General features: G+C 38.2%; 2 protein-coding genes across 4 annotated transcripts in view; one reads left to right on the top strand and one right to left on the bottom strand.

The window, feature by feature from the left end:
* Positions 1-16,880, top strand: part of nherf1b (NHERF family PDZ scaffold protein 1b) — a 42,216-nt gene extending 25,336 nt beyond the window's left edge. Inside the window, exons 3-6 of the mRNA XM_073834051.1 lie at positions 191-344; positions 7,926-7,969; positions 13,285-13,410; positions 15,355-16,880. Coding sequence (XP_073690152.1) covers positions 191-344; positions 7,926-7,969; positions 13,285-13,410; positions 15,355-15,501 — 471 coding nt within the window. The 3' untranslated portion in view covers positions 15,502-16,880. The remainder of the gene's footprint in view (positions 1-190; positions 345-7,925; positions 7,970-13,284; positions 13,411-15,354) is intronic.
* Positions 16,881-20,881: 4,001 nt separating this feature from the next.
* LOC141337372 (caskin-2) overlaps positions 20,882-25,532 on the bottom strand; it is an 80,454-nt gene continuing 75,803 nt past the window's right edge. For all 3 annotated transcript variants that reach the window (XM_073843187.1, XM_073843193.1, XM_073843200.1), the window contains 3 exons: positions 23,418-25,064; positions 22,499-22,748; positions 20,882-22,398 (listed from right to left, as the gene is read on the bottom strand). In XM_073843187.1, the coding sequence (XP_073699288.1) occupies positions 22,302-22,398; positions 22,499-22,748; positions 23,418-25,064 (1,994 nt within the window). In that variant the 3' untranslated portion in view covers positions 20,882-22,301. The remainder of the gene's footprint in view (positions 22,399-22,498; positions 22,749-23,417; positions 25,065-25,532) is intronic.

Genomic DNA, 25,532 nt, shown 5'->3' with positions numbered 1-25,532 from the left:
AGATGCACAGAAATATCTCAGGTTTCATTAAAAGTCTTGAAACGGGGTTTGGAACAACATGAGGGTGAGTAAATGATGACAGTATTTTCTTTTTTTAGGTGAACTATGCCTTTACATGTGAGTCATTTAGTCCTGCATGTGTCTCTGAGTGTCTGCGTGTGTCTTCAGATGTGTCATTGTTTGTTCTCAGGTCAACGGGGTGCCGGTGGAGGGAAAGCAACATGCTGAGGTGGTGGCCGTTATTAAAGCCGGGGGTGACAACACGTCACTCTTGGTCGTAGATCCAGACACAGATGCTTTCTTCAAGAAGTGTCGAGTGACGCCCACTACAGAACACCTCACAGGTACAAACAAAACTCTCACCTGACACCAAATATTCTTGTGGGAGAAGATTATAACAGGTTTCCAGCAGCTGTGACTCGCACACTGCCTCTAGGTGGCGTCTGACACAGAGTCATTGTTTGGCAAGGGTCACTCAGGCATGCGAGACTGCTTTCACTCTGGTCTCTCTCATTGCACTGGTTTTGGGTTTCCTATTAAGCAATTTAGTTTGTCCGTCTCGTTGTGTCACTCAGTGCCAAAGATCTCCAGTGAAAGCACAGTGCCAACAGCAGCCATGGAAACCAAGTGTGTGTGTGTGTGTGTGTGTGTGTGTGTGTGTGTGTGTGTTTATGTTTGACACAACAAGATTAGTCACGAGTGAGTGGAGACACAATGTTTACTCATTTTATTTACCGAGCAAGCATTTGGCGTCAGCACTAATGGAAACTTTTTTCAGAGCTGCTATCGCTGATATCACATTTTATCAGTTTTATCGTACAGGCTCCATCTGTTTGAGTGAAACCGGGAGGTTTGAGTGGATGAATTTAGGCTTTTAGGCGTCTCAGGTGTTGCTGTGCTCACTGACGGTCATTTTCTACTCATGACGAGTCATTTTCTGCTAGAATCACTTTCTTTATCTGGATTCGATGTGAATAGTCCTTTTCAGTTTGCAGTCAAGCTGTTATTAGATTACATCCTTCATTAGATTGTCAGTAAACTAAAAAACACTGTCCTGAGACCTGTGATTAGGGGCCCACTAGAGCAGTGTTGGCATTTAGTCATTGTTCTTAAAGGGATAGTACACCCAAAAATTTAAATTCTGTCTTTAAAGTAGTTCCCTTTCAGAACAAAAATGTACAGATAATGTACTCACACCCTTGTCATCCAAGATGTTCATGTCTTTCTTTTTTCAGTTGTAAAGAAATTATGTTTTTTGAGGAAAACATTTCAGGATTTCTCTCCATATAATGGACTTCTATGGTGCCCCTGAGTTTGAACTTCCAAAATGCAGTTTAAATGCAGCTTCAAAGGGCTCTAAATGATCCCAGACAATTTACATACTTTTTAAACTCTACACAGAGTACATACAGAGCTAGACAAGGCATTTGAGGTTAAAAAGTATAAACTCAGTTCAAACTCAGGGGCACCATAGAAGTCCACTATATGGAGAGAAATCCTCAAATGTTTTCCTCAAAAAACATAATTTCTTTACAACTGAAGAAAGAAAGACATGAACATCTTGGATGACAAGGGGGTGATTACATTATCTGTACATTTTTGTTCTTAAAGTAAACTACTCCTTTAAAGGATAACTATTGCCAAAATGCAACCTGTTTTTGAGATTGCAACCATTTTTTGAGGTTGACCGTGATTTTGTTTTGTGGTCAATGGCCGGTGAATGGGAGTACTAGGGGCATAAATTTGAGCGCATCAAAATCAATATTTTTACAACACTAAGAAAGGCTCGACACACCATGAAACTTTGCTCGAAGTATGGCCTGGGTCTCTACACATGAACTCCAGCATTGAGAACATTGTTTGTGTACACAGAGTTTACTAAAAAGAAAGGTTTTGAACAACTCACTTTCACTGTTTGAGTTTCCGCTTGCGGCAGTCAAGAGGTGTCGATCTTCGAATGCGAATGAATGGGACTCCATAGGACGAAATATTAGGCTTATATGAGGCTCTTTTTACAACTAGAAGGTTAATATTGTTTTTCACTTGCGACAAAACAACAAATTAGCAGTGCATTTATATGGAAATATGCTTTAGAACCTATCCATCCTCACATTCGGAGCTATCCATCTTTACTCTGTAAGTGAGTTGTTCAAAACCTTTCTTTTTAGTAAACTCTGTGTACACAAACAATGTTCTCAATGCTGGAGTTCATGAGTAGAGACCCAGGCGATACTTCGAGCAAAGTTTCATGGTGTGTCGAGCCTTCTTAGTGTTGTAAAAAAATCTATTTTGATGCGCTCAAATTTATGCCCCTAGCACTCCCATTCACCGGCCATTGACCACAAAACAAAATCACGGTCAACCTCAAAAACGGCTCGTTTGTCGTAATTATGCTTTTAGATATATGTTTGTCTCATTTACAGTAAAAAAAAAAAACAGCCCAGGTTGAATTTTGGCAATAGTTATCCTTTAATTACTCACCTTCGTTCCAAACTCGTTAGACATTTGTTTGTCTTCGGAAGACAAATGAAGATATTTTTGATGAAATCCAAGAGCTTTTTAACCATAGACAGCAACACAACTGACACGTTCAAGGCCCAGAAACATAGTAAGGACATCATTAAAATAGTCCATGTGACAGCAGTGGTTCAACCCTAATTTTATAAAGCTACAAGAGTATCATAAGTCATGGTGGTGCTGCTGACTTTTCTATGCAAAACATATGAGGGTGCAAGGTATCTTGCAAAACCAGTCTTAAGTAGCACAGGTATATTTGTAGCAATAAGCAAAAATACATTGTATGGGTCAGAATAAAAAAAAAAATCATTAGGATATTAAGTAAAGATCATGTTCCATGAAGATATTTTGTAAATTTCCTACCGTGAATATATCAAAACTTTGGACACCTTTAAAGGCGATTTTCTCAATATTTAGAATTTTTTTCCAAATAGTTGTATCCCAGCCAAGTATTGTTCTATTTCAACAATGAAAAGCTTATTTTGTCAGCTTTCAGGTGATATATAAATCTCAAATTCAAAAAAATTGACCCTTATGACTGGTTTTGTGGTCCAGGGTTACATATGTGTCTGAAAACTCTATATCAGAAGTTTACACTGACAAGGCTTTTTAAACACATGCAAATAATAAACTTTTTACGACGATGAATAACTGCACTGTCACACACGATAGAGATGATAATCAAAAACAAACAGTTTTTTTGTTGTTGATGTTGTAGGCAAGGCACAATTATAAAGGCTCCACCTTTTCTGGAAAGAGGGTGGGGAGCAGCGGCTCATTTGCATTTAAAGAGACAAAAAATAGAGTGTCTCAAGTGTCTTCCCAGACTCATTCTTAAAGGGGTCATCGGAGGCAAAACTCACTTTTACATTTTGTTTGAACATTAATGTGTGTTGGCAGTTTATGTACACAACCACCCTACAATTATAAAAATCCACCCAGTTGTATTTTTTAATCTTTAAAAGTAATATCCCCTTTTTAAAATCAGGTCATTCTCAGCTTCTTGTCATTGTGACGGCACACAGACAGAGGCCGTTCCCACGATAGTTGATTGACATGAGTGTCTTGCCTTAGACCCGCCCTCACCGAGCTGAAACAGTCTGAATACGATCGCCATTGTGTCGACTGCAGACGAAGACTGTAATTGAGCGATTGAGGTGTTCTGTTGTTGGATGTAATAATGAAAATAGCAGTAGTCATTTACTCCCGACATCTGAGACGCTGAAGAGGCAGAGGACAACGTTACTTTCGTTTTTAAAAGGAAAGCGCCAATCCCAATCTATATATGCATCTATGTTCGTGTGAATCATTCCTGATGCAGCTTTACCCACTGCAGAAGTGAGTATAAGGGTTTTATTATGCATCTTTGCAAATGGCCTTTCTTAATAATGTGCTTGTTGGCAAGTTTCGCCGATAAACACGGCTAAATGCAACTAACGCGGCTAAATGCGGCTAAAGTAAACATTACAGCTCGTAATCCCTCAGCAGAGAGGGGCGGGGCGAGCAGAGCTCATTTGCATTTAAAAGGCCCATACAATAAAATGAGTTGAGTTTTTGCAGAGCTGATTTTGACATGGTAAAAGGGTGTTTTTTTAAACTACTATTGAGAATTTTTAACCAAAGTATACTAGAGACTTTTATGACCCTAAAGAATCATATGAACTTGTGGAAAATGGGCATCCGATGACCCCTTTAAGACACCTGAGACTTCCTGTAAAACACGCATAATAGGAGCCCGTTAAAAGTATTGTTCAGTCTTACTCACTCCCATGTCATCCCTTGTCTTTCAACTCTCTCTTTCAAAAAATTAAGGTTTTTGAGAAAAACATTCCAGGATTTTTCTCTATATAGTGGACTTCAATGGGGATCAGCAGGTTGAAGGTCCAAATTGCAGTTTCAATGCAGCATTAAAGGGCTCTACATGATCCCAGCCGAGAAAAAAGGCTGTTATCTAGTGAAACAATCTGTCATTTTCTTTAAAAAATTTATATATTTTTAAACACAAATGTTCGATGCACTAACTCTGCTATCATATAGAGCTGTGATCATATAGAGCCATTTGAAGCTGTGTTGAAACTTGGACCTTCAACCTATTGGCTCCCATTGAGTTCCACTATGTGGAAAAAAATCCTGGAATGTTTTCCTCAAAAATTTTTATTTCTTACAAAATTTCTTGCTAAATTACTGAAATTCATAAAAAAAAAATAGTAGCAATAATAGTCAAAAAGAAAAAAAATGTGGTTCAATGATGATTAAAATCAGTGTATTATTATTTTTAATAACTATATATATAGGATCTAATTGTGAAACGGACTACTGATTCATTTGGTATGACTTTTTTTGTTGTTCTTCTCGCTGTGTAGTTACAAATGAAAGAAAATGTCTGCAGAAAAGTAAAAGTAAATAATTTTTGATGTCAAAATGAGTTATACTTGAATAAACTAGAAAAAAAAAAACAATGTACTTTTAAGTACTTTAAGTGCAAGAGCGACGTATTCAGAGGTGAATTAAGGAGAAGGCTGTTGGGAATTGGGATCAGTCTCATATCACTGTACCACAGGGTTTAAACACTCAGCAGGTGCCGGATTCCTACAGTCATTGCCCAGGTTACTGATCTCTACTGGGAGCTGCTGGCAGGAACCAGTGTGGTACCAAATCTGACCTCTAGGAGTGGCTGTTGGTGAGCTGATCAAATAACCAGAACATCAGTGATGATTATATACAATCATATACAGTATTTCATATAGTTTGTAAACATTACATTGACTATACCATAGTAACTTGCTGTTATATAAAAAAAAGTTGACTTTTACACATTCAAACATTTGGAGTCAAAGGGATTTTAAAATGTTTTTTCTTTTTTTTTAAAGTCTCACCTGCTCACGAAGGCATAAAAACGGTAATATTGTAAAATAGTTAAAATGATGGTTTATATTTTAAAATAATTTATTCCTGTGATCTCCAGTCTTCAGTGTCACATGATCTTTCCGAAATCATTCTGATATGTTGATTTGATGCACAAGAAACATTCATATTATTTTCAGTGTTATAAACCGCTTCAATTCCTGTGGAGTGCGTTTTAAATGTGTGAAATTAAACTGTGAATGCTGTACTATTATTGGTAGCAGAAGGCACAATTCATAAATACTGAACAAACAAACTCTCACGCAGCAGGGGATGAGTAGAACTTCAATAACAGGCGTTCCAGTTCTTCACAAATCTGAGGAGTTTCTGCAGACTCCTTGTGGGCCTTATTCTTTTAGCCAGCCAAATGGATGCCAAGTCATATGACAACAATTTAGCACACTACTGTTTTTTGCAGACTCTGCATTTTATTTCTCATACTACTTTCGCAAACATGCAGGAAGCATACTGTATGTGTGCAGTATTCAGTAAGCAGTAAAATAGGATTCTATTTTCTACACAGGCGTAAGTTCAGCTGTCTTTTCTTCTCTCTCACACACACGCTTCAAACACACAATCTCTGTCGCTCTCTGCTGCCTGTCACCCAGATTTGGAAGCAGCATTTGTGTGGTTTCCAAGGTGCCGGTCTGGAGTGGCTCTCAGATTGCCGTATTGGGACTGAAGGGCGTATGAAGTGTCCAAACAGCCAGTGATGTGTGTGTTTTGTGGCGATCAGGGGCCAGATGGATCTGTGCAGGGCTGAGTGTTATCGTATCTTCCCTGCAGTTTTCTGCCACTCAAATAGTGCTCAGACGGCGCTAGAAAGATAGAAATTCAGACATAAGAAGACGGTAAGGGTTATTTACAGTAAAAGGATTATTTTTCAACTCTGTTATCTGCTTTAGCAGATTTTTTTTTTTAACTCTGCAGATGGACATCAATATAGTTGTTTTTGTTGGAAGTGAAATATGTATGAAATAATATTTTTCATAATCCAGTGAACTGCATTGAATTCTGTGTTAATGCAGGAAGTCGTGGCGTTTCTCTGTAACCATAAACAATCTACAGTTGCGGTGTGTGTCCACCAGTCACAAGTGTGTTGTGACTCTTCAAAACTAAATAGTTTCTGACTATAATTTTGACTTGACCTTCAGTGTGTAAACAAATGGATAACATATTTACAGTATAAGACTTACAGTTGTTGCCCAGCAGGCAACTGTGCAGCATCACAAATAAATGTTTAAAACATGCAACTGTAATGCTTTTAGGAAATTAAAGCCATAACACACTGTATATGTTAGCATGAGACATATGTGACAAAACTGCTTATTGTACTAAACTTGCCAGTGTGCTATATTATATCCGATATCCAGAAGGAAACACAATGCATTAGGAGCCAGGGGGTGAAAACCATTTGAATTTGAAGATCGGGCTATTTTAAGTTATTTTGTCTTCTCGGAAACATGTAAGTATCTTCTGTAGCCTCTGAAGGGCAATAGTATAAGAGACTACTTAGGCAAAATAAGAAAAATCTTCATTCTGTTTAAAAGTTTTCACCCCCCGGCTCTTAATACTTTGTTTTTCCTTCTGAAGCATCAGTGAGCATTTGAACCTTCTGTAATAGTTGCATATGAGTCCCTCAGTTGTCCTCAGTGTGAAAAGATGGATCTCAAAATCATACAGTCATTGTTGGAAAGGGTTCAAATACACAAAAATGCTGAAAAACCAAGCTGAAGGAGCTGAAGGATTTTTCTTAAGGACAGCAGGCAGTTTAACTATTTAGGACAAACCAGGGATTTTCACTGAACAAAAAACACATCTGTGGATCATTCAGGTAACAACACAGTATTAAGAATCAAGTGTATGAAAACTTTTGAACAGGGTCAGTTTTATAAATTCAACTATTATTTTCTCTTGTGGACTATATGTAAACTTTATGTGAAATAGCTTCTTCAGGTCAGTACTAAATAAAAAAATAACATACATTTTGCATGATTCCTCTTATTTTGTTAAAATAATTAACATTTTGCAGATTCTGCAAGGTGTATGTAAACTTTTGAACTCAACTGTGTACTTCTTTTTCCCAAGCAAGTCTTTGTCAGTCTCCACATGCATCCTTCGTCTCTCGTGTCAGTTCATATGTTAATGTGTGATCCACTATGAAGGCCTCTAGATTTTGTTTCCTTTGGCGTTCTGGGGGTCGGCAGCTATCCAGGTACCACCGCTCTCACCACGGTGATGATGGTCATCTGAATAATAAATGAAGCACATACCTGTGGTACAGTATGTAACAGAGTCGACATCTGCTCACCGCAACATGAGATGGAGTGAATGTCATACTAGCTTTTCTCTAGGGGTCTGGAAGTGTCTTGTTTAATCTTTGCTTCCTCGAGTCTCTGATGAGGAGCGTTAGAGTCAGTGTTGGAGAAAGAGTCCCATCTGAAGGATGCAGATGTTCTAGGTTTGATCTGTGACTGACCTTTGCTGCTTCTTTTCATCTGCAGGACCACTGCCTGAACCTGTGGTCAACGGAGACATGGAGGTCAAGGTAAGGCAAGAGATCAAATGATTGAATACTGGCATGTTTAAAGGAGAAGTCCACTTCCAGAACAAACATTTACAGATAATTTACTCACCCCCTTGTCATCCAAGATGTTCATGTCTTTCTTTCTTATTTTCAGCCGATAAGAAATTATGTTTCTTGAGGAAAACATGGATTTCAATGGTGCCCCAAAGTTTGAATTTCCAAAACGCAGCTTAAATGCAGCTTCAAAAGGCTCTAAACAATCCCAGCCGATGAAGAAGGGTCTTATCTAGCAAAACAATCTGTCATTTTCAAAACAAACTGATAATTTAATATTCTTTTTAAAACTTTTTAAACTCAAACTTAAACTCAAATGCTTGTCTTGTCAAAAAGCACCCGTCTCGTTTTCTTGTTCAACGTCAAAATCGTCCTACATCGCTGTTTTACCTTTGTTTAATCTACTTTTCATTTTCACTTTGTAAACACTGGGTCAGTAATTCAGAGATGGGAGTTTTTCCGACATACCCTAACTGTACTGGCGGGAAAACAGAGTTCACGCAGACTTAGACAAGACGAGCATTTGAGGTTAAAAGGTATATAAATTGTCAATTTGTTTCGAAAATGACCGATTGTCTTGCTAGATAAGACCCTTCTTCCTCGGCTGGGATCATTTAGAGCCATTTAAAGCTGCATTTAGGAAGTTCAAACTTGGGGGCACCATTGACATCCATTATATGGAGATAATTCCTGATTTTTTTCCCTCAAGAAACATAATTTCTTATCGACTGAAGAAAGAAAGACATAAACATCTTGGATGACAAGGGGGTGAGTACATTATTTGTAAACTTTTGTTCTGGAAGTGGACTTCTCCTTTAATGAACAGTTCATCCAAAAAGTACAATTTTGTCATCATTCACTCACCCTCAAGTTTTTCCAAACTTGTACGAGTTTCTTTCATCTGTTCAGCACAAAAGAAGTTATTTTGATTAATGTTAATTGTATGAAAAAAAATACTAAGGAATTCAATGGCTAGCGTCAACTGTTTGGTTATCTTTTTTTGTGTTTGACAAAAGAAAGAAACTCATACAGGTTTGGAACAACTTTAGTATGAGTAAATGATGACGGAATTTACATTTTTGGGTGAACTATCCCCCTTTAAAGCATTTTTAGTAACAAGTTTGAAATACAGCTGAATCAAGATCAAATGTGGTAATTATAAAACCGCTAAACAACATGTAATGTAATGAATGAAGTATTTTGATGAAAAGAATTTATCAACAAAGCCACTCATAATTGCCTCAGAAATGAGTCAAAGGACATGAAAAGCTCACAGTCCCTGTTTAGTCTTTTTGAATAATTCTGACACAATTATGCTGTGAAAACAGCATAATTAACTATATTACTAAGTGGAACAATGTTTTATTGTTATAAATTTCAACGGTGTCTTTTATCATATGCAACTGTTTCACAAATGCAACTGGGTTAGTATTTCCAAACTTGAAATACCTGTTTAGTGAGGTTGCAAGAATAAAGTTCAAAGGATAAGCTCTTGAATTAAACTTCCTGATCATTTATTCACCTCTGTGTCATCCAAGATGTTCATGTCTTTCATTCTTTAGTCAAAAAGTAATTAAGGCTTTTGAGGAAAAGTTTCCAGGATTTTTCTCCATATAGTGGACTTCAGTGGGGAGTAATGGGTTGAAGGCAGTGTTGTTTTTGACAACCATCTTAGATTTAGTCTTAGTCTTAGTCTTTTGGACTAAAATGGTTATTAGTTTTAGTCAAATTTTAGTCACTTCTATATGTGATAGTTTTAGTCCAATTTTAGTCGACGAAAAGTCAAGAAGGTTTTAGTCCAGTTTTAGTCGACGAAAAGTCAAAAAGGTTTTAGTCTAGTTTTAGTCAAAAAAGGGGAAAAGTAGTCTTTTAACAAATTAATGTAGGTCAGTGAGTATTTTGCTGTTGGGTAGTGTCACTTATAAGTTGTGAAAATAGCAGATCTATAGTTCAACACAATGTGAGCTTCCGGATCGACTATTTTCACCAATAATTACAATAATGAAGGAATGTTTTAGAACATAAAAGACAAACAAGGATGGAATGCTAAAACGGCTTGCCATACTAGTATGGCAAAGAGCATTTAATGCTAAAACGGCTTGCCATAGCGGCAGGTACTTTTTTTCGTTTTTAATTGGCATGCACAATAAGCAGAAATGTCATGCATTTTAAACGTCTGACGGACCACCCACTAACATTTTCGTCTATTCTCGTCTCGTCAACGAAAACTCACACACGTCTCGTCATGTTTTAGTCGTCAACGAGCCATTTTTATCTCGTCATCGTCTCGTTATCGTCATGAAAAAAAGTGGCGTCAACGAAATGATTTCGTCATCGTCATCGTTGACGAAAACAACACTGGTTGAAGGTCCAAATTGCAGTTTTAGTGCAGCTTCAAATAGCTCATCCTGCACTCGCTTACTTCGGTTTAAAAAGGTAGGGTAGGGTGAAAATCGGTCGGTACTTTCACCTACGTCATGTGTGACCTTTCTAACCTGACTACATAATGTGTGAAGTTGAGCTAGTGCAAGACAAGCATTTGTGGTTAGAAAATGATAGATCGTTTCGCTAGATAAGACCTTTATTTCTCGGCTGGGATCATGTGAAGCCCTTTGAAACGTCATTAAAACTGCAATTTGGACCTTTAACCTGTTGGCCACCATTGAAGTCCACTATATAGAGAAAAATCCTGGAATGTTTTCCTCAAAAACCGTAATTTCTTTTTGACTGAAGAAAGAAAGACAAGAGATCTTGGATGACACGGGGTGAGTTTATCATTATCAGGATATTTATATTCTGGAGTAAACTAATCCTTTAAGGTTACTTGAGGTTCCAGGCTTTGGAATGAAACTCTTTTTGGAGTATTAAGGTGGCTGTTGATAAATAAATGAAGCAGATTCAGCAAGTATTACAATGGCGTCATCATTTTCACTGTTATCCATGATCTCTTTTGCTTTGAATCCATTTTGCATTTGAAGATCAGGGTAAATTTGACTTTTTTTGTACTCTGGGAAGCATGTAATTATCTTCTGAAGGGCAGTACTAAATGAAAAAAATACGATATTTAGGCAAAATAAGAAAAATGTAACATGTTCATTCTGTTCAAAAGTTTTCACCTCCGGCTCTTAATGCATTGTGCTTCATTCTGGAGCATCAGTGAGTGTTTGAACCATCTGTAATAGTTGCATATGAGTCCCTCAGTTGTCCTCAGTGTGAAATAGATGTGTCTCAAAATCATACAGTCATTGTTGGAAAGGGATCAAATACACAAAAAACCTGAACAGCAGGCAGTTTAATTGTTCAGGACAAACAAGGGACTCATGAACAACTATCACTAAACAACAAACAATCAAAAACTGTGGCTCATGAAGGAAACAACGTAGTATTAAGAATCAAGTGTATGAAAACTTTTGAACGGGGTCATTTTTATAAATTCAACTATTATTATCTCTTGTGGACTATATGTAAAGGTCTTTTATGTGAACTATCTTATTCAGGTCAGTACTAAATGAAAATAATGATTCTGCAAGGTGTATGTAAACTTTTGACTTAAACGGTAATAAAAAAAAGTTCTAGAATTAGATATTTTGAATCAAACTTGCTACAAATGAAATTCAAACAAAACAGTATGTTTGATGTTTTCTTAAAAAACAGTACATGGATATTTTTTTTTCTTAGTTTTCAGCCATGTGCCCTTTCCAGTTTGAGGGATTGAGTTGTTATTCACATGCTCTTTCCTAAGTAAACACAGCAACTTGAGTTGTTTGGGTTGACCCGTGCCTGACCCTTGGTTCTCACAGCAGAAAAAAAAGAACACTTGGAAACCTTTGCATGTTGGCATTCGCCTGTTGTTGCAGATTGCGCATTAGCATATTGTTGTGTTTAGTGAAGTCAGCCACCTAGACAAATATGAAGGGAAGTCTGTGGCTGTATTACACACAATTATTTCTGATTATGCCAATGATAAAAGGTCACTGCATGAAAGAAGCCCATTAGAGGTTGAAGATCAATGTCTATTCAGTAAAAATGTCTACGCCCGGAGTAATCACTATCAGGTTTTCATGTTTTCAGTCAGGCTTATTCAAAAAGGCCTCTGTCGTTAATTAAAAAACTGGTTTATTTGAATTAGTGTAATATAACTATATATGTGACCCTGGACCACACAACCAGTCATAAGGGTCAGTACTTTGAAATTGAGATTTATACATCATCTGAAAGCTGAAATACAACTATTTGAAAATCTAAAATCTGAGGGTGCAAAAAAACTTAATATTGAGAAAATCACCTTTAAAATTGTCCAAATGAAGTTCTTGGTAATGCATATCACTAATCAAAAATATTTTTTATATATATTGAAGGTAGAAAATGTACAAAATATCTTCATGGAACATGATCTGTACTTAATATTCTATTGATTTGATGGCATAAAAGAAAAATCGATCATTTTTGACTATGTACAATGTATTACAATGTATTTTTGGCTACTGCTACAAATATACCCGTGCTGCTTTAGACTAGTTTTGTGGTCCAAGGTCACATATATTATTGTTTGCTTTCCTCCATGACACATATGAGTAATATTTCTCACAGTATGGCACCACAATGAAACATAAGGAGCACAATCATCCGTACATTTTTGTGGCAGATGCAGTTTCACTGTGAGACAGAGGTGACTTGCGGTGTTTGACACTAATATGCAAGGCATAAAGACAAAAACTATATATTTCGAATAAAAATAAAGTCAAATTATGAGGCAAATTGTAACCAATATAATATGGCCATGGCCAGAGAGACTTATTTACAGCTACTTCCTGAATTCACCTTAATATTTGCTCATCACGCTAGAGTTGACATGGACGTATCAGGTATCAGGTGTCAGGCCTCTTCTCCGATCACCCACTCATTGCTTGAGTTAGTACGTTTAGAGTTTGTGTCTCCAGAAGAGAGAGACGCTGGGGACGATTTCTCTAAAGAGGATTGTAGGGAAAGGTAAGACGGAAACAGTGCAGATTCTTCCGCCTCTGGCTAATGGTTGACGTGTCAGATGTAGCAGGCAGGAGGGAATAAGGGGGCGCTGTCACCTGTCAGAGGCGCAGTATTGATGCCCGGCTAATGCTGCCCACTCGTACGGTTAATGAAGCTCTGTCTCCAGCAGCCTGAGGCCCACACACTGCAGCTGACGCACAGCACTTTACCAGCTCAAGTCTGACCTCTAGTGAACAAAGCGAAGCTCTGAGTCTTAGGAGATTCATATGGTGATCTGACTTTTGTCTGCTGTTCAGGTTAATGGAAATGTGGCCAAAGAGGTGGAGCTGAAGGACTCAAAGTTATCGATCAGTCCGTCCCCATCTAACGCATCCTCCAACGCCTCCCTCACAACTCCGCCCACCGGGACTCCGCCCCCTGAGGTGAGATTGACCTGTGATGTTTAGAATATGCTAATTTTCTACATAAACAGAATACCCAGGTGACCAGATGCCACTGCATACTGCAGGGCTCAACTTAAACTTTTTAAGTTGTGTTTGTCATTTCCAATGTGACAAATTAAGTAGAAGGAATATCAGCCGTGATTTTTGTTTATTGACATATTTGGCCCAAGTGTGCTTTTTTTTATAAGTGCACTAAAGTACTACTGAAGTTGAAGTATACTTTTAATTTGTTTTATAGAGTACAATTTTATTTAGCACAAACAATAATACAAATGTGCTTGCTTGTATGTAAGGTTTTTTTAAAGTAAATAAAATCAATTTAATTTAATTTTAGGATTACTATATAAAAGTCTACTAAGAGTGTAAACATTTTTAAAGCATTCAAAGCACACTTTTAAGAAATACACTAATAAGTATATTTTTGCAGTAGTATACTTTATTTCAATGCACTAAAAATCAAAGTATCAGTGTTTTTAGAACAACTTTTCAAGTGCACTGAAGTACTACTAAAGTAGAAATATTTACAATTTTATTTAGCACAAAAAATTCGAAAGTTCTACAAATGTACTTGCTTGTATCTAAGTATTTTTTGTCATAAAATCAATTACATTAAATTTAGTTTAACTATATAAAAGTCTACCAAAATTGAACTCATTTTAAAGCATTTAAAGCACACTTGTAAGAAATACACTAATAAAACTAGTGTATTTAAGTATCTTTTTAGATTATTACACTTTATTTCAGTGCACTTAAAATCAGTTTAAGTATTAGTGGTATTTTCAAGTGCACTTAAGTACTACTGAAGTTGACATATACGTTTAATTTGTTTTATAGTTTCATTTAGAACCAAAAAAAATTAATAAAATACTACAAATGTCTTGCTTGTATCTAAGTATTTTGTTTTATAAAATCAATTTAATTGAAATTAAGTATTAATATATAAAGGCTACTAAGAGTGTACTAATTTTTAAAGCATTCAAAGTACACGTTTTAAGAAATAAGCAAATAAAACTAGTATACTTAAGTATATTTTTATGTTAATATACTTTATTTCAATGCACTAAAAATCTATTTAAGTATTAGTGGTATTTAGTATACTTTTTCAAGTGCACTTTTACTATTTACTATTTTACTAAGTATTACTGAGGTGGTAATACACTTTTAATTGGTGCTTTTTATAGTTTATAACTTTTACAATTTTATTTAGCACAAAAAATAAGAAAGTACTACAAATGTACTTGCTTGTATTGCTAAGTATTTTTGTAGTGCATTTAAGTATACTTTATTTTTACCTGGGTTTTCAATATTTCTGGGGACTAAATTGGCCCACTTTTTAGTTTATAAAAGTATACTTTTACTTTTAAGTGTATTTTACGTCTAACTTAAGTAAACTTTGATTACACAATGAGTATTTATTTTTGTGGTGCAACTATACTGTGAACTATAGTATAGTTCATAGTACAATGAAATATAGTGAACTTATAGGTACCTTAATTTACTAGCTATATGTCTCTAGTTCTCTTTTAAGTTTTTGAAAGTACTTAAGTATACTCTCAGTGAACTACTGGTTTACTACACAAGTATATACAGTACTGCATACACAAAAACAATTTTTTCAAGACTAAACAACGAGATTGTTTGAGAACAATATAGCATACTACTCTTTGACATTTATCATCACATACTCTTTCCCAAACTACTTTAAAAAATGCTATGCTATGTTTGAAATGGAATATCAGATGCTTAGACATTATATACTGTAACTGACTTACTATTTTTAAAAGTATCGTAATGAACGTCAACCTTTAACCTTTATATGACTGTGTTAAAAAATATTTTCTGTCTTCTGTTGTTATCTGAATAGATTCTGAAAGTGATCATTTTCGGTTGTTTCATGAGTTTGTTTGTTTCTCGTCCTCTCAGGCCGGTGAGCCAACCATCGTAGATGCCATCCCAGAGCTCAATCTGTCCCTCCAGCAGGTCAAAGAGCGTGCTCACCAGAAACGCTCCAATAAGAGAGCTCCACCCATGGATTGGAGCAAGAAAAATGAACTCTTCAGTAACCTATAGACCTCCGGTCGTCCATTCACTCTTTCATCCGTCCATCAGCTCTGTTTAAGACTTGATGAAACAGAGCAGATCTTTTTATGAGGTTGAAGTTATCAATAAAGTAGGCGCAATACGATGTATGTACAGTGTGTACACACAGATTTCTATGTATTCAGAATTATGTATTTGAATTACTAACAGATTCTATTAGATTACATCAGCTACAGGGCAAATGGAATGGAACGTTCTACACCTGTGATGTATTACAATCAGTGGCTGTGTTCAGAACGGAGTACTAACTCACTCTAATATTACTGCTCACCGAATACTGTGCATCACACACTGTATACTGCGTACTGTTTTAGGATTTAGTAAAACAGTAGTAGTAGTGTTATGCTGTTATGCATACAGTGGTATGCTCTACTGTTGTCACACAACCTTTACTTTGCATGTTTAATTTAATGAGCAGCAACCAGTTATCATGTTAAGAATAAAGTTTATTTTGTATTAATTCAATTTCGTGTAAATATGTTTTTTTAGGGTTTGGCAGTTTAGGTAGAAACACATGCCCGTAGTTCCAGCTCATTGGAAATGGAAAGCCAAGTACTTCAGCAACTGTGCACACTATACATTACAAAAATAGTAATATTATATTAGTATGCTGTTCTGAACAGAGCCATTGTATCTAATCCAGCATATCTGACATCGAGCAGATGTGATTCTGTCGTGCGTGTGTTCAAGGCGTTTTGGTTCTAGTTTGATTTCTTGATTTCTTTAAGCTGCTCTCAGCCTTACTTGTCTACCAATTCTCTTCAGAATCATTTCATTGTTTTATAATGAAGGACCAAATGAAGAGTGAATAGAAGTGAGTGTGAGAGGATTTCGAATGACTGGACATGTGTAGTAATCTCGCTTTCTATTATAAAAAGATACAGTGGTGCCCAAAAGATTGAAATCTTATCTGCAATGAAGCCTTTTGTATTAAATACACATTTCATTTTTATTGGTGGCCTGTTTGGAGCCTACTGTAAATTCCTGTTAGTGTATCATGGTCTGTGTTCTAATCACTGAGGTTTTCTGAGACACCTGCTATGTTTGTAGAGTGTTGACATGCCTTACATAATCTGCACTTCTGATCACTTACTGTATATGTGTGCACTTGTGAATGATTTTTCTATATGTAACAATACATTTTGTTCAGAAAAAAAAAACATTTTTGCTGACAGATTCCTCATCTTTTGCAGTTGTTGCAAAATCACTGAATTTCTGCAATGCTTTATGCATATACTGTATCTCACAAAAGTGAGTACACCCCTCACATTTCAGCATCCATTTTAGTGTATCTTCTCAAGGGACAATACTATAGAAATGAAACTTTATTTTAGAGTAGTCAATGTGCAGCTTGTATAGCAGTATACAGTCGTGGCCAAAAGTTTTGAGAATGACAGAAATATTAGTTTTCACAAAGTTTGCTGCTCAACTGCTTTTAGATCTTTGTTTCAGTTGTTTCTGTGATGTACTGAAATATAATTACAAGCACTTCATACGTTTCAAAGGCTTTTTTCGACAATTACATGACATTTATGCAAAGAGTCAGTATTTGCAGTGTTGGCCCTTCTTTTTCAGGACCTCTGCAATTCGACTGGGCATGCTCTCAATCAACTTCTGGGCCAAATCCTGACTGATAGCAACCCATTCTTTCATAATCACTTCTTGGAGTTTGTCAGAATTAGTGGGTTTTTGTTTGTCCACCCGCCTCTTGAGGATTGACCACAAGTTCTCAAGGGGATTATGATCTGGGGAGTTTCCAGGCCATGGACCCAAAATGTCAACGTTTTGGTCCCCGAGCCACTTAGTTATAACTTTTGGCTTATGGCCCGGTGCTCCATCGTGCTGGAAAATGCATTGTTCTTCACCAAACTGTTGTTGGATTGTTGGAAGAAGTTGCTGTTGGAGGGTGTTTTGGTACCATTCTTTATTCATGGCTGTGTTTTGGGGCAAAATTGTGAGTGAGCCCACTCCCTTGGATGAGAAGCAACCCCACACATGAATGGTCTCAGGATGCTTTACTGTTGGCATGACACAGGACTGATGGTAGCACTCACCTTTTCTTCTCCAGACAAGCCTTTTTCCAGATGCCCCAAACAATCGGAAAGAGGCTTCATCGGAGAATATGACTTTGCCCCAGTCCTCAGCAGTCCATTCGCCATACTTTTTGCAGAAGATCAATCTGTCCCTGATGTTTTTTTTGGAGAGCAGCAACTTTTCCAATTTCCAATATTTATCTAATTCTCAAAACCTTTGGCCAGGACTGTAGACTGTCCTCTGAAAATAACAACATACAGCCATTATTGTCAAAATAGCTGGCAACAAAAGTGAGTACACCCTAAGTGATAACAGCAGTATGTTGTTAAACCATGCAAAGCCACATGTCCTATTTATCATGTTTATGTTATTGTCTGCTTGACAGGACCATACAAAGTTGTGTATCTTGTATTAGAGCTGTTAAAATTAGGTGTTTTAAGACCAATTCTCTCATTCCGGCCACTGGATGTTCAACATGGCAGCTCACGGCAAAGAACTCTCTGAGGATTTGAGAATTACAATTGTTGCTCTCCACAAAGATGACCAAGGCTGTTAGAGGTTCAGTAACACCCTGAAACCGAGTTACACTACAGTGGTCAGGGTCATACAGAGGAATGGGCCTTGCAAGGGTCAATCAATGAAGTTGAACACATATTCTGTGTGTCAGGTGCAGAACCTGGCTTCAAAAAAAAGATGCATGAGTGCTGCCAGCATTGCTTTAAAGGTTGCAGAAGTAGAAGGTCAGCTTGTCAGTGCTCAGACCGTATGCTGCCACTGTAACAAGTTGGTTTGCATAGGCGTTGTCCCAGAAGGATCGTTTGAAGCTGGCTCACAAGAAAGCCTGCAAACAGTTTGCTGAAGACAACCTGTCCAACAGCATGAATTACTGAAACCATGTCCAGTAGTCTTCACGTGTTGTTGCTGAGATCCTCTTCCACTCCTCTATAATGACATCACAGAGCTGCTGGATGTTAAGACACATGGTGCTTCCCCACCTTACACTTGAGAATGCCCCACAGGTGCTTAATAGGGTTCAGGTCTGGAGACACACTTGGACACCCCATCACATTTACCTTCAGCTTCCTCAGTAAGGCAGTTGTCATCTTGGTGGTGTGTTTGGGGTTGATATCATGTTGAAAAACCGCCGTTCGGCCTAGTTTCTGGAGAGAAGGCATCATGTTCTGCTTCAGAATGTACAGTACATAATGGAATCCATGTTTTCCTCAATGAACTGCAGCTCCCCAGTACCAGCAGCACTCAAGCAGCTCCAGACCATAATGCTACCACCATCATGCTTGACTGTAGGCAAGTCACAATTTTCTTGGTACTCCTGACCAGGGTATGGCCACACATGCTGGACACCATCTGAGCCAAACAAGTTTATCTTAGTCTCAACAGACCACAGGACATGGTTCCAGTGATTCATGCTCTTGGACAGGTTGCCTTCAGCAAACTGTTTGCAGGCTTTCTTGTGAGCCAGCTTCAGATGAGGCTTTTTTTCCTGGGATGACGCCTATGCAAACCGACTTGTTGCAGTGTCCAGCGTATGGTCTGAGCACTGACAAGCTGACCTTCTACTTCTGCAACCTTTAAAGCAATGCTGGCAGCACTCATGCATCTTTTTTTTTTTTTTAAAAGCCAGGTTCTGCACCTGACACACAGAACGAGTGCCTTCTTTGCAATGAGGTTTTTTGCCAGTGGTCAGTATGAGAGAATTGTACTTAAAGCACCTAATTTTAACTGCTCTAATAGAAGATACACAACTTTGTATGGTCCTGTCAAGCAGACAAAAACACAAACATGATGAATAGGACATGTGGCTTTGCATGGTTAAACAACATACTGCTGTTATCACTTAGGGTGTACTGACTTGATCTATACTGCTATACAAGCTGCACACTCTGCAAGCTTTCATTTTTAATTATTTCATTTGTAATTAACGTAAAGAAAATGATCACTTACTTGAATGCTGATTACTAATCCATGTCCACACACCTTTTACACTGTCATACTCAATTTCTCTTTTATTGAAGGAAATTAAAGTATAATTAATTCAATTTGTTTTAAAAATTGTATTAACTACAAAACTTGTGCAGTTATGCTAGTTCAGTTTATTGTCAGTTGACAGCAATTACCCCAACAAGCCCAACAAATTATAAGAGGTTAGCAATTTGTATATTTGCTGAAGTTGCAAGAAGGATGCCAGTTGATCATTAATATACGATATGAAAAATATGAGATGAGAGATGCAATACAAAGAAAATGGCTATGGTTATGGGTAACTGGGGATTGTCATCTTCATCCCAACAATGTGTCCGCTCATGCATCACGTCTCATGCTGAGTTTTTTTGGCGAAACATCAAATCACTAAGGTGATTCATCTTTCCTACAGCCCAGATTTGGTACCCTGTGAATTCTGTCTTTTACCAAACCTAAAATAACCTTGAAAATGAAAGAAATTTCCTGCCGTCAATGAGATTCAGGAAAATACGACGAGGCAGCTAATGGCGATTCCAACAAAGTTTGTAGAGTGTTTTGCGCAGTGGAAAAGACACTAGGAGATCTTTGAAGGACTGAGGCCTTATTGTATTTTCTTCTAAATATGTCTCCGTTTTTTTCACATTACATGGCTGGATACTTTCAGGATAGACCTTGTATAAATCTTTCATCTCCTTGCAAGTTTGAAAAAATTGATTGAAAACCTGGTTGAAAAGCACACTTCCAACAAATCAGACTATCTATATACCGTTTCGGGGCATTATTTTATATTCCAAACTAGCCTTTTTGTTTTCAACAAGTTATGAATCATTAGGTTACAATTATATAATGCTGTATTTCTTTTCACTAGGCTAAAAAGAATTGTTGAACGTGAAGCACGCTTACATGAAGAATCTGAAGCCAGACAGACATGTCTTGAATATAATGTGGAAAACAACTCTTCCAAAATGAAAAAAATATTAGAGTGATATATTCCTTCCCCTCTGGTTTTTACTGAGATTTTTCTCACTTACTGGTGTCTGCTTACCTTCTGAAACTATTGTTGAATGGTTGCTTACTTGCTGTGAGAGTGGCAATAATTCACTTTTTTCCTAGTTTATCTTGTAGCCTGAGAAATCATTACATATTACAGCAGAGCAACAGAAACCTCAGGATTTGAGATGGAAACTAACAAATCATCTACATAATTACAAATTACCTCTAGTGTCGATTTTATGTTCTAATGTTCTTAAGAGCTTACTAATGACCCTAGTCTGGACAAATCAGACAGAAGAGGACAAATGGCTCAGTAATAATGAAAAAAGACAAAATAGCTAAATTCATTTAATAGAAAATGTTAACAAATTAGAACAAAGAGGGGCTTGATACTAAAACAATCATATCAATGTGTTATATTACCTAATTAAGAACATCACTAATATATAGTATTCACATAAATTAAGGCCCGTTCATACCAAGAATAACTAATAACTATATTCACATGCACACTAGTAGACAATAACGTTATTTCGATTAGAGTGAGTATTAAAACTTCATAGTTATAGTTATTGTCCTTGGTCTGAATGGGCCTTAACTCCAGTTCTCAACATATGGCACATATGAATAGTGTGGAAATATTCCACATCAGATACATCAACGTATGTGCAAAGGGAGGGAAATGCCACTGGGTTAACTTTCATTAGTTTAGCTGCAAAATACGTCTGTTAGCGTTAACATTATCCAACATTTGAATAAAAATATACATATACTTTGGTACAACAAACAGGTTTGCTTCCCAATCAAATATACCTTTAGTGTACAATATACATATTTCGATAAAGTTTAAATACTATCTGGACTAAAATAAGTTTAAAGACTTCAAAAATAGTTTGTGGTAACTTAAACCTGAATTCCTTGCTGTACATTGATGCTGCTCTAGTTACACAAGGCAGTGTTACTGTTTTCATTTCAACATGTTCCCTTTAAAATCGCACTTTCTTACAAAAATAATCGTCAGTCATGTATTTTCACCTGCAAATCTGCAATGTCATTAAGAAATATAAGGTACAAGCACCAAACCTCCCAAAGGCTGTTTACCTGTTGAAATGGATGTCACAAGCTACTATTTTAGAGCTCAAGTGCTTTAAAAAGTAGTTATGTTTAAGGAACCGTTCTCTCAAAAAATGAAAATTCTGTTATCATGTGTTGCTTTGACAGCTGGTCACTATAACTTATTGCAAAATATCTCACTTTAGCAAAAGGGCGAGCAAATGATGACAGAATTGTCGCTTTTTGGGTAAACTATCCCATTAATTTAGAAATGTCTTGAATCAGTGTACTGTTTTGAAATGTATATTGCTTTAGGAATGATTCTCCTAAGTGCATTTCTTTTATCTGAGTCCATCATGTAAAGTTCATCGGGGTCACGCTTGGTCAAGTCCACAGTTCAGTCCCCCCAAGAAAAAAATGAAAAACGGAAAAAAAATATATATGCTGGTTGATTAGACGCTGGAATAAGAATAAACAAACAAACACGACATCTAGACTGACATTAGTCAAAAGACTCTGGTCCATATGTGTGGTCCTTGGAAATGAAGATCAATGGAGGTTCTCAGTTTTGTGTTCAAGAGTTCATCTCTGCTCTCCATTTGCATTGTAAGGCTGAAGAAACCATGCAGCTATGTGGATATCAACCCTCCTGTTTCTGGTCCATCAAAAAAAATAAAAAATAAAAATAACAGCTCCATCCATGAGAATCTTTAATCCAGCATAGCATCCAACTGATCGGCCAAGTCATCAAACATGTTCCCGATGTCATCCAGAATGTTCCCTGCAGACTTCACTACGTGAGTGACGCTACAAGAGACACAACAGGTTTAATTAGGAGTGAGGAATTAGTGATAATTTAAAAATTTCTAAAGAAAAATTGTAAAAGCTGCTGGACAGTGTCACTCACCCAACATTGTTGTTCTCCAGAGTAAGTTTTCTCTCAACAGCCTTTAGTGCTTCCTCCAAGGATGAGCTGGTCTTCTCCAGCCTCTGATGTTTCAGTGTTGACCCTTGATTCCCTTCCATTAGAGCCTGGAGGTTTCCTGATATCATGCTCTGATTTGTGTTCTCTGGCGAGGGGGAGTATGGAGCTGGAGACTGAGGTTCTGCAAAGGCGACACTCTGTACAACACTTAGCGTCACGCTAGAGCCGACAGCTGCGGACAGAAAAAGAATCTTGAATAAATGCAAAGTTACAGTGCTCTGCATATACTGTTACTTACAAGCATAATGTTGCTGCCCACAGCTTAGTTGTTCAAATGATTAGTTCACTTCCAGAATAAAAATGTCATGTTTGTTCTTTAGTCAAAAAGAAGGTTTTTGAGCAAAACATTCCAGGATTTTTTTCCATATAGTGGACTTCAATGGGGATCAATGGGTTGAAGGTCCAAAACTGAAGTTTTTTGCCCCACCCTAACTTTTTCAACCAAAGTGGACAGCCAGAGAATTAACCATGCATGACCTTTCCAATGTTATAATGTAATGCCCTTAGACCCTTATTCATTGGCTGGGATCATGTAGAGTCCTTTGAAGCTGCATTAAAACTGCAATTTGGACCTTTAACCCTTTGGCTCCCATTGAAGTCCACTATATGGAGAAAAATCCTGGAATGTTTTCCCCAAAAACCTTAATTTCTTTTTGACTGAAGAAAGAAATACATGAACATCTTAGATGACATGGGGGTGAGTATATTATCAGGAAATTTTATTCTGAAGATAAACTAATCAAATTATAAATCAGAGCAGGTCTAAAAAATTGAGGCCTGAAATACATTGCATCAAACCTAAGAAAACCTGACAGGCTTTAATAGTATTTGTAAGGTGTACCTGTTATTGGAGCAGGATCTGGTTTACAGGCGTGCCGTGTTGGATTCAGGGGACTGGGAGGTTTAGGAGCAAGAGGTGGAGGTGCTTTCACTGGTTTGGCTGGAAGCTCCACACATGGCGGGCTCATATCTGTTTCACTGATGCGGAGTTTCACAGTGTCCTGAGTCTCTAACTCTGATGTGCCATCTGGGCTGCCATCAGACGCTGCGTTTGGCTGATCTTTCTCTTTTGGCTTCTGCCGTCTCTTCACTGTGTCTGACTCTTTGAGGTTGAACTCCGGAACTTCAGGGGTTTTGGCCGGTTTGGATTTCTCTGGCAACTCTGAAGTGGTCTCGGCCTTGAGAGGCCCGCCAACTTTGGGCCTCTGTTTGATAGTGAGGTTGCCTTCCTCCGCAAAGGGAATGCACTCACTGGAACTGTTCTGAGGCGAGGATGAGCTCTCCAGGCCTGAATCCTTTGTTCCATCCTCCTCCTCCGTGTCAGACTTTGTTGCTCTATCAGTGTCTGCTTTGACCGATGCTGGGGTGGATTCAGTCTGACTCACAGGTCTACGCCTGGACCCTTCGTTGGCACAGGAAACAGCAGAGGTGGTTTCCTGAAGGAGCTCCACTGTAGGCACAGGTAGGACTGTTTCTAAAGCAGCTGCGATGCTCTTTACGCTCCCAGGTCTGCCATTCTCAACTCCTCCAGGAGGTGATGCTGGAATGTCAGAGACAGTTTCAACACTAGTGCTGCTGCTGCTGACGGAGCTAAGGCGTTTAGGTGGTGGAGGTGGAGGCCCTTTACGCCGAGCCCTGATGGCGAAAGAATGGCTTCGGCCGACGGACTGTTCAGGGGCGGACTGAAGACGTGCCAGCTGGCTACGGGTAGGTTTGCGGCTCAGTGTGGCATAAGAAGGCATGGCGATACTAGCTAGTTGAGCTGCTTCATCATCATCCTCATCTGGTTCACCATCCGACAAAGCATACCGGGAAAGACTCTGTGTCCTCTTCTTAGTCACGCTAGGAGAGTGACGGTCAAGCGTGGCACTGCTATATTGTGAACGTGGATAATTGAGGGTTTTATGAGCAGGAGAGCCTTGAGGAGAAGGAGCAGAGTTCAGTTTGGGTTTGGCAGGCACCGCGGGGTATTTAAAGCCTGCGGACGCACTGAACGGCAGCTGCTGTGGTAGCTGAGGACGTGGGACCTGGTCACGGCCTTCTGGAATGTTGCGCTCTTTAGCAGGACTGCTGTCTGGGCTCGTTAAGCTCTCCCGGGAGCGGCTATAGGGGGTTGCAGCTGAAGTAGAGGAGGGGGTGCTGGGGGGCTCCTGAGAGCGTCCGGAGCCTCGAGAGCGTGTGTCAATACTCTCCTGACTGGAGGACATACCTATTGCATTCTTGATGGCCAGTCCATCCTGACAGCCACTGTACTGGGAGGACATGGCACTCTGTAGCTCAGTACTCAGCTCACTGTCCTGGAAAGTCATCATCTTGGGTGTGTGGGGCGAGGGGAGGTCGCAGCTATCAGGAGGTGGCTCAATAGTGACTAAGTCAAGGGCCGCGGGGGTTTTGCGTCGCAGTGTGCCCTGCCCTGATTCTGCCTGCAGAATAGCCTTATGAATATCGCACAACTTCTTCACTGCAAGCATCATTTTCTTCTGATGGCCTGTCAGAGACACACAAACATACACTGACTTAACACTTACTGTACTGTCACACATGAGTCATGAATTTAACACAAGAGGATATACTTCACAGCAGGGGCACAGATTTAGGGTGGACAGAGGGGATGTGTCCCCACCAATATCCTCCGACCATTGAAATGTCCCCACCAATAATTTAATCCACTTAAAAAAGGGGGCTAGGGGGGTCGAGTCAATGTCCAGAGCAAATCTATGTCCTTGCTTCACAGGATACATATATTTGATGCTGAATATACAACTTTAGACCAATAAGATTTAACTGCAAGTGGGACTTCCCAGAGTCATGCCAGAGGACTAAAAATGAAAATGTCTGTGTCAAGGTCATGGCCAGTATGAAGAAAAAATGGAAGAGCTACCCAGCTGGAATGTGATTGGCCTTCGATGTTGAAATGTGGTTGAAATAATGACAGTTCTTGTTTCAATGTTGAAAA

The sequence above is a fragment of the Garra rufa genome, chromosome 1 (assembly GCF_049309525.1).
Source record: "Garra rufa chromosome 1, GarRuf1.0, whole genome shotgun sequence".
Taxonomy (NCBI): domain Eukaryota; kingdom Metazoa; phylum Chordata; class Actinopteri; order Cypriniformes; family Cyprinidae; genus Garra; species Garra rufa.
The sequence above is the reverse complement of the archived record's forward strand: the minus strand, read 5'-3'. Positions and strand labels throughout refer to the sequence as shown.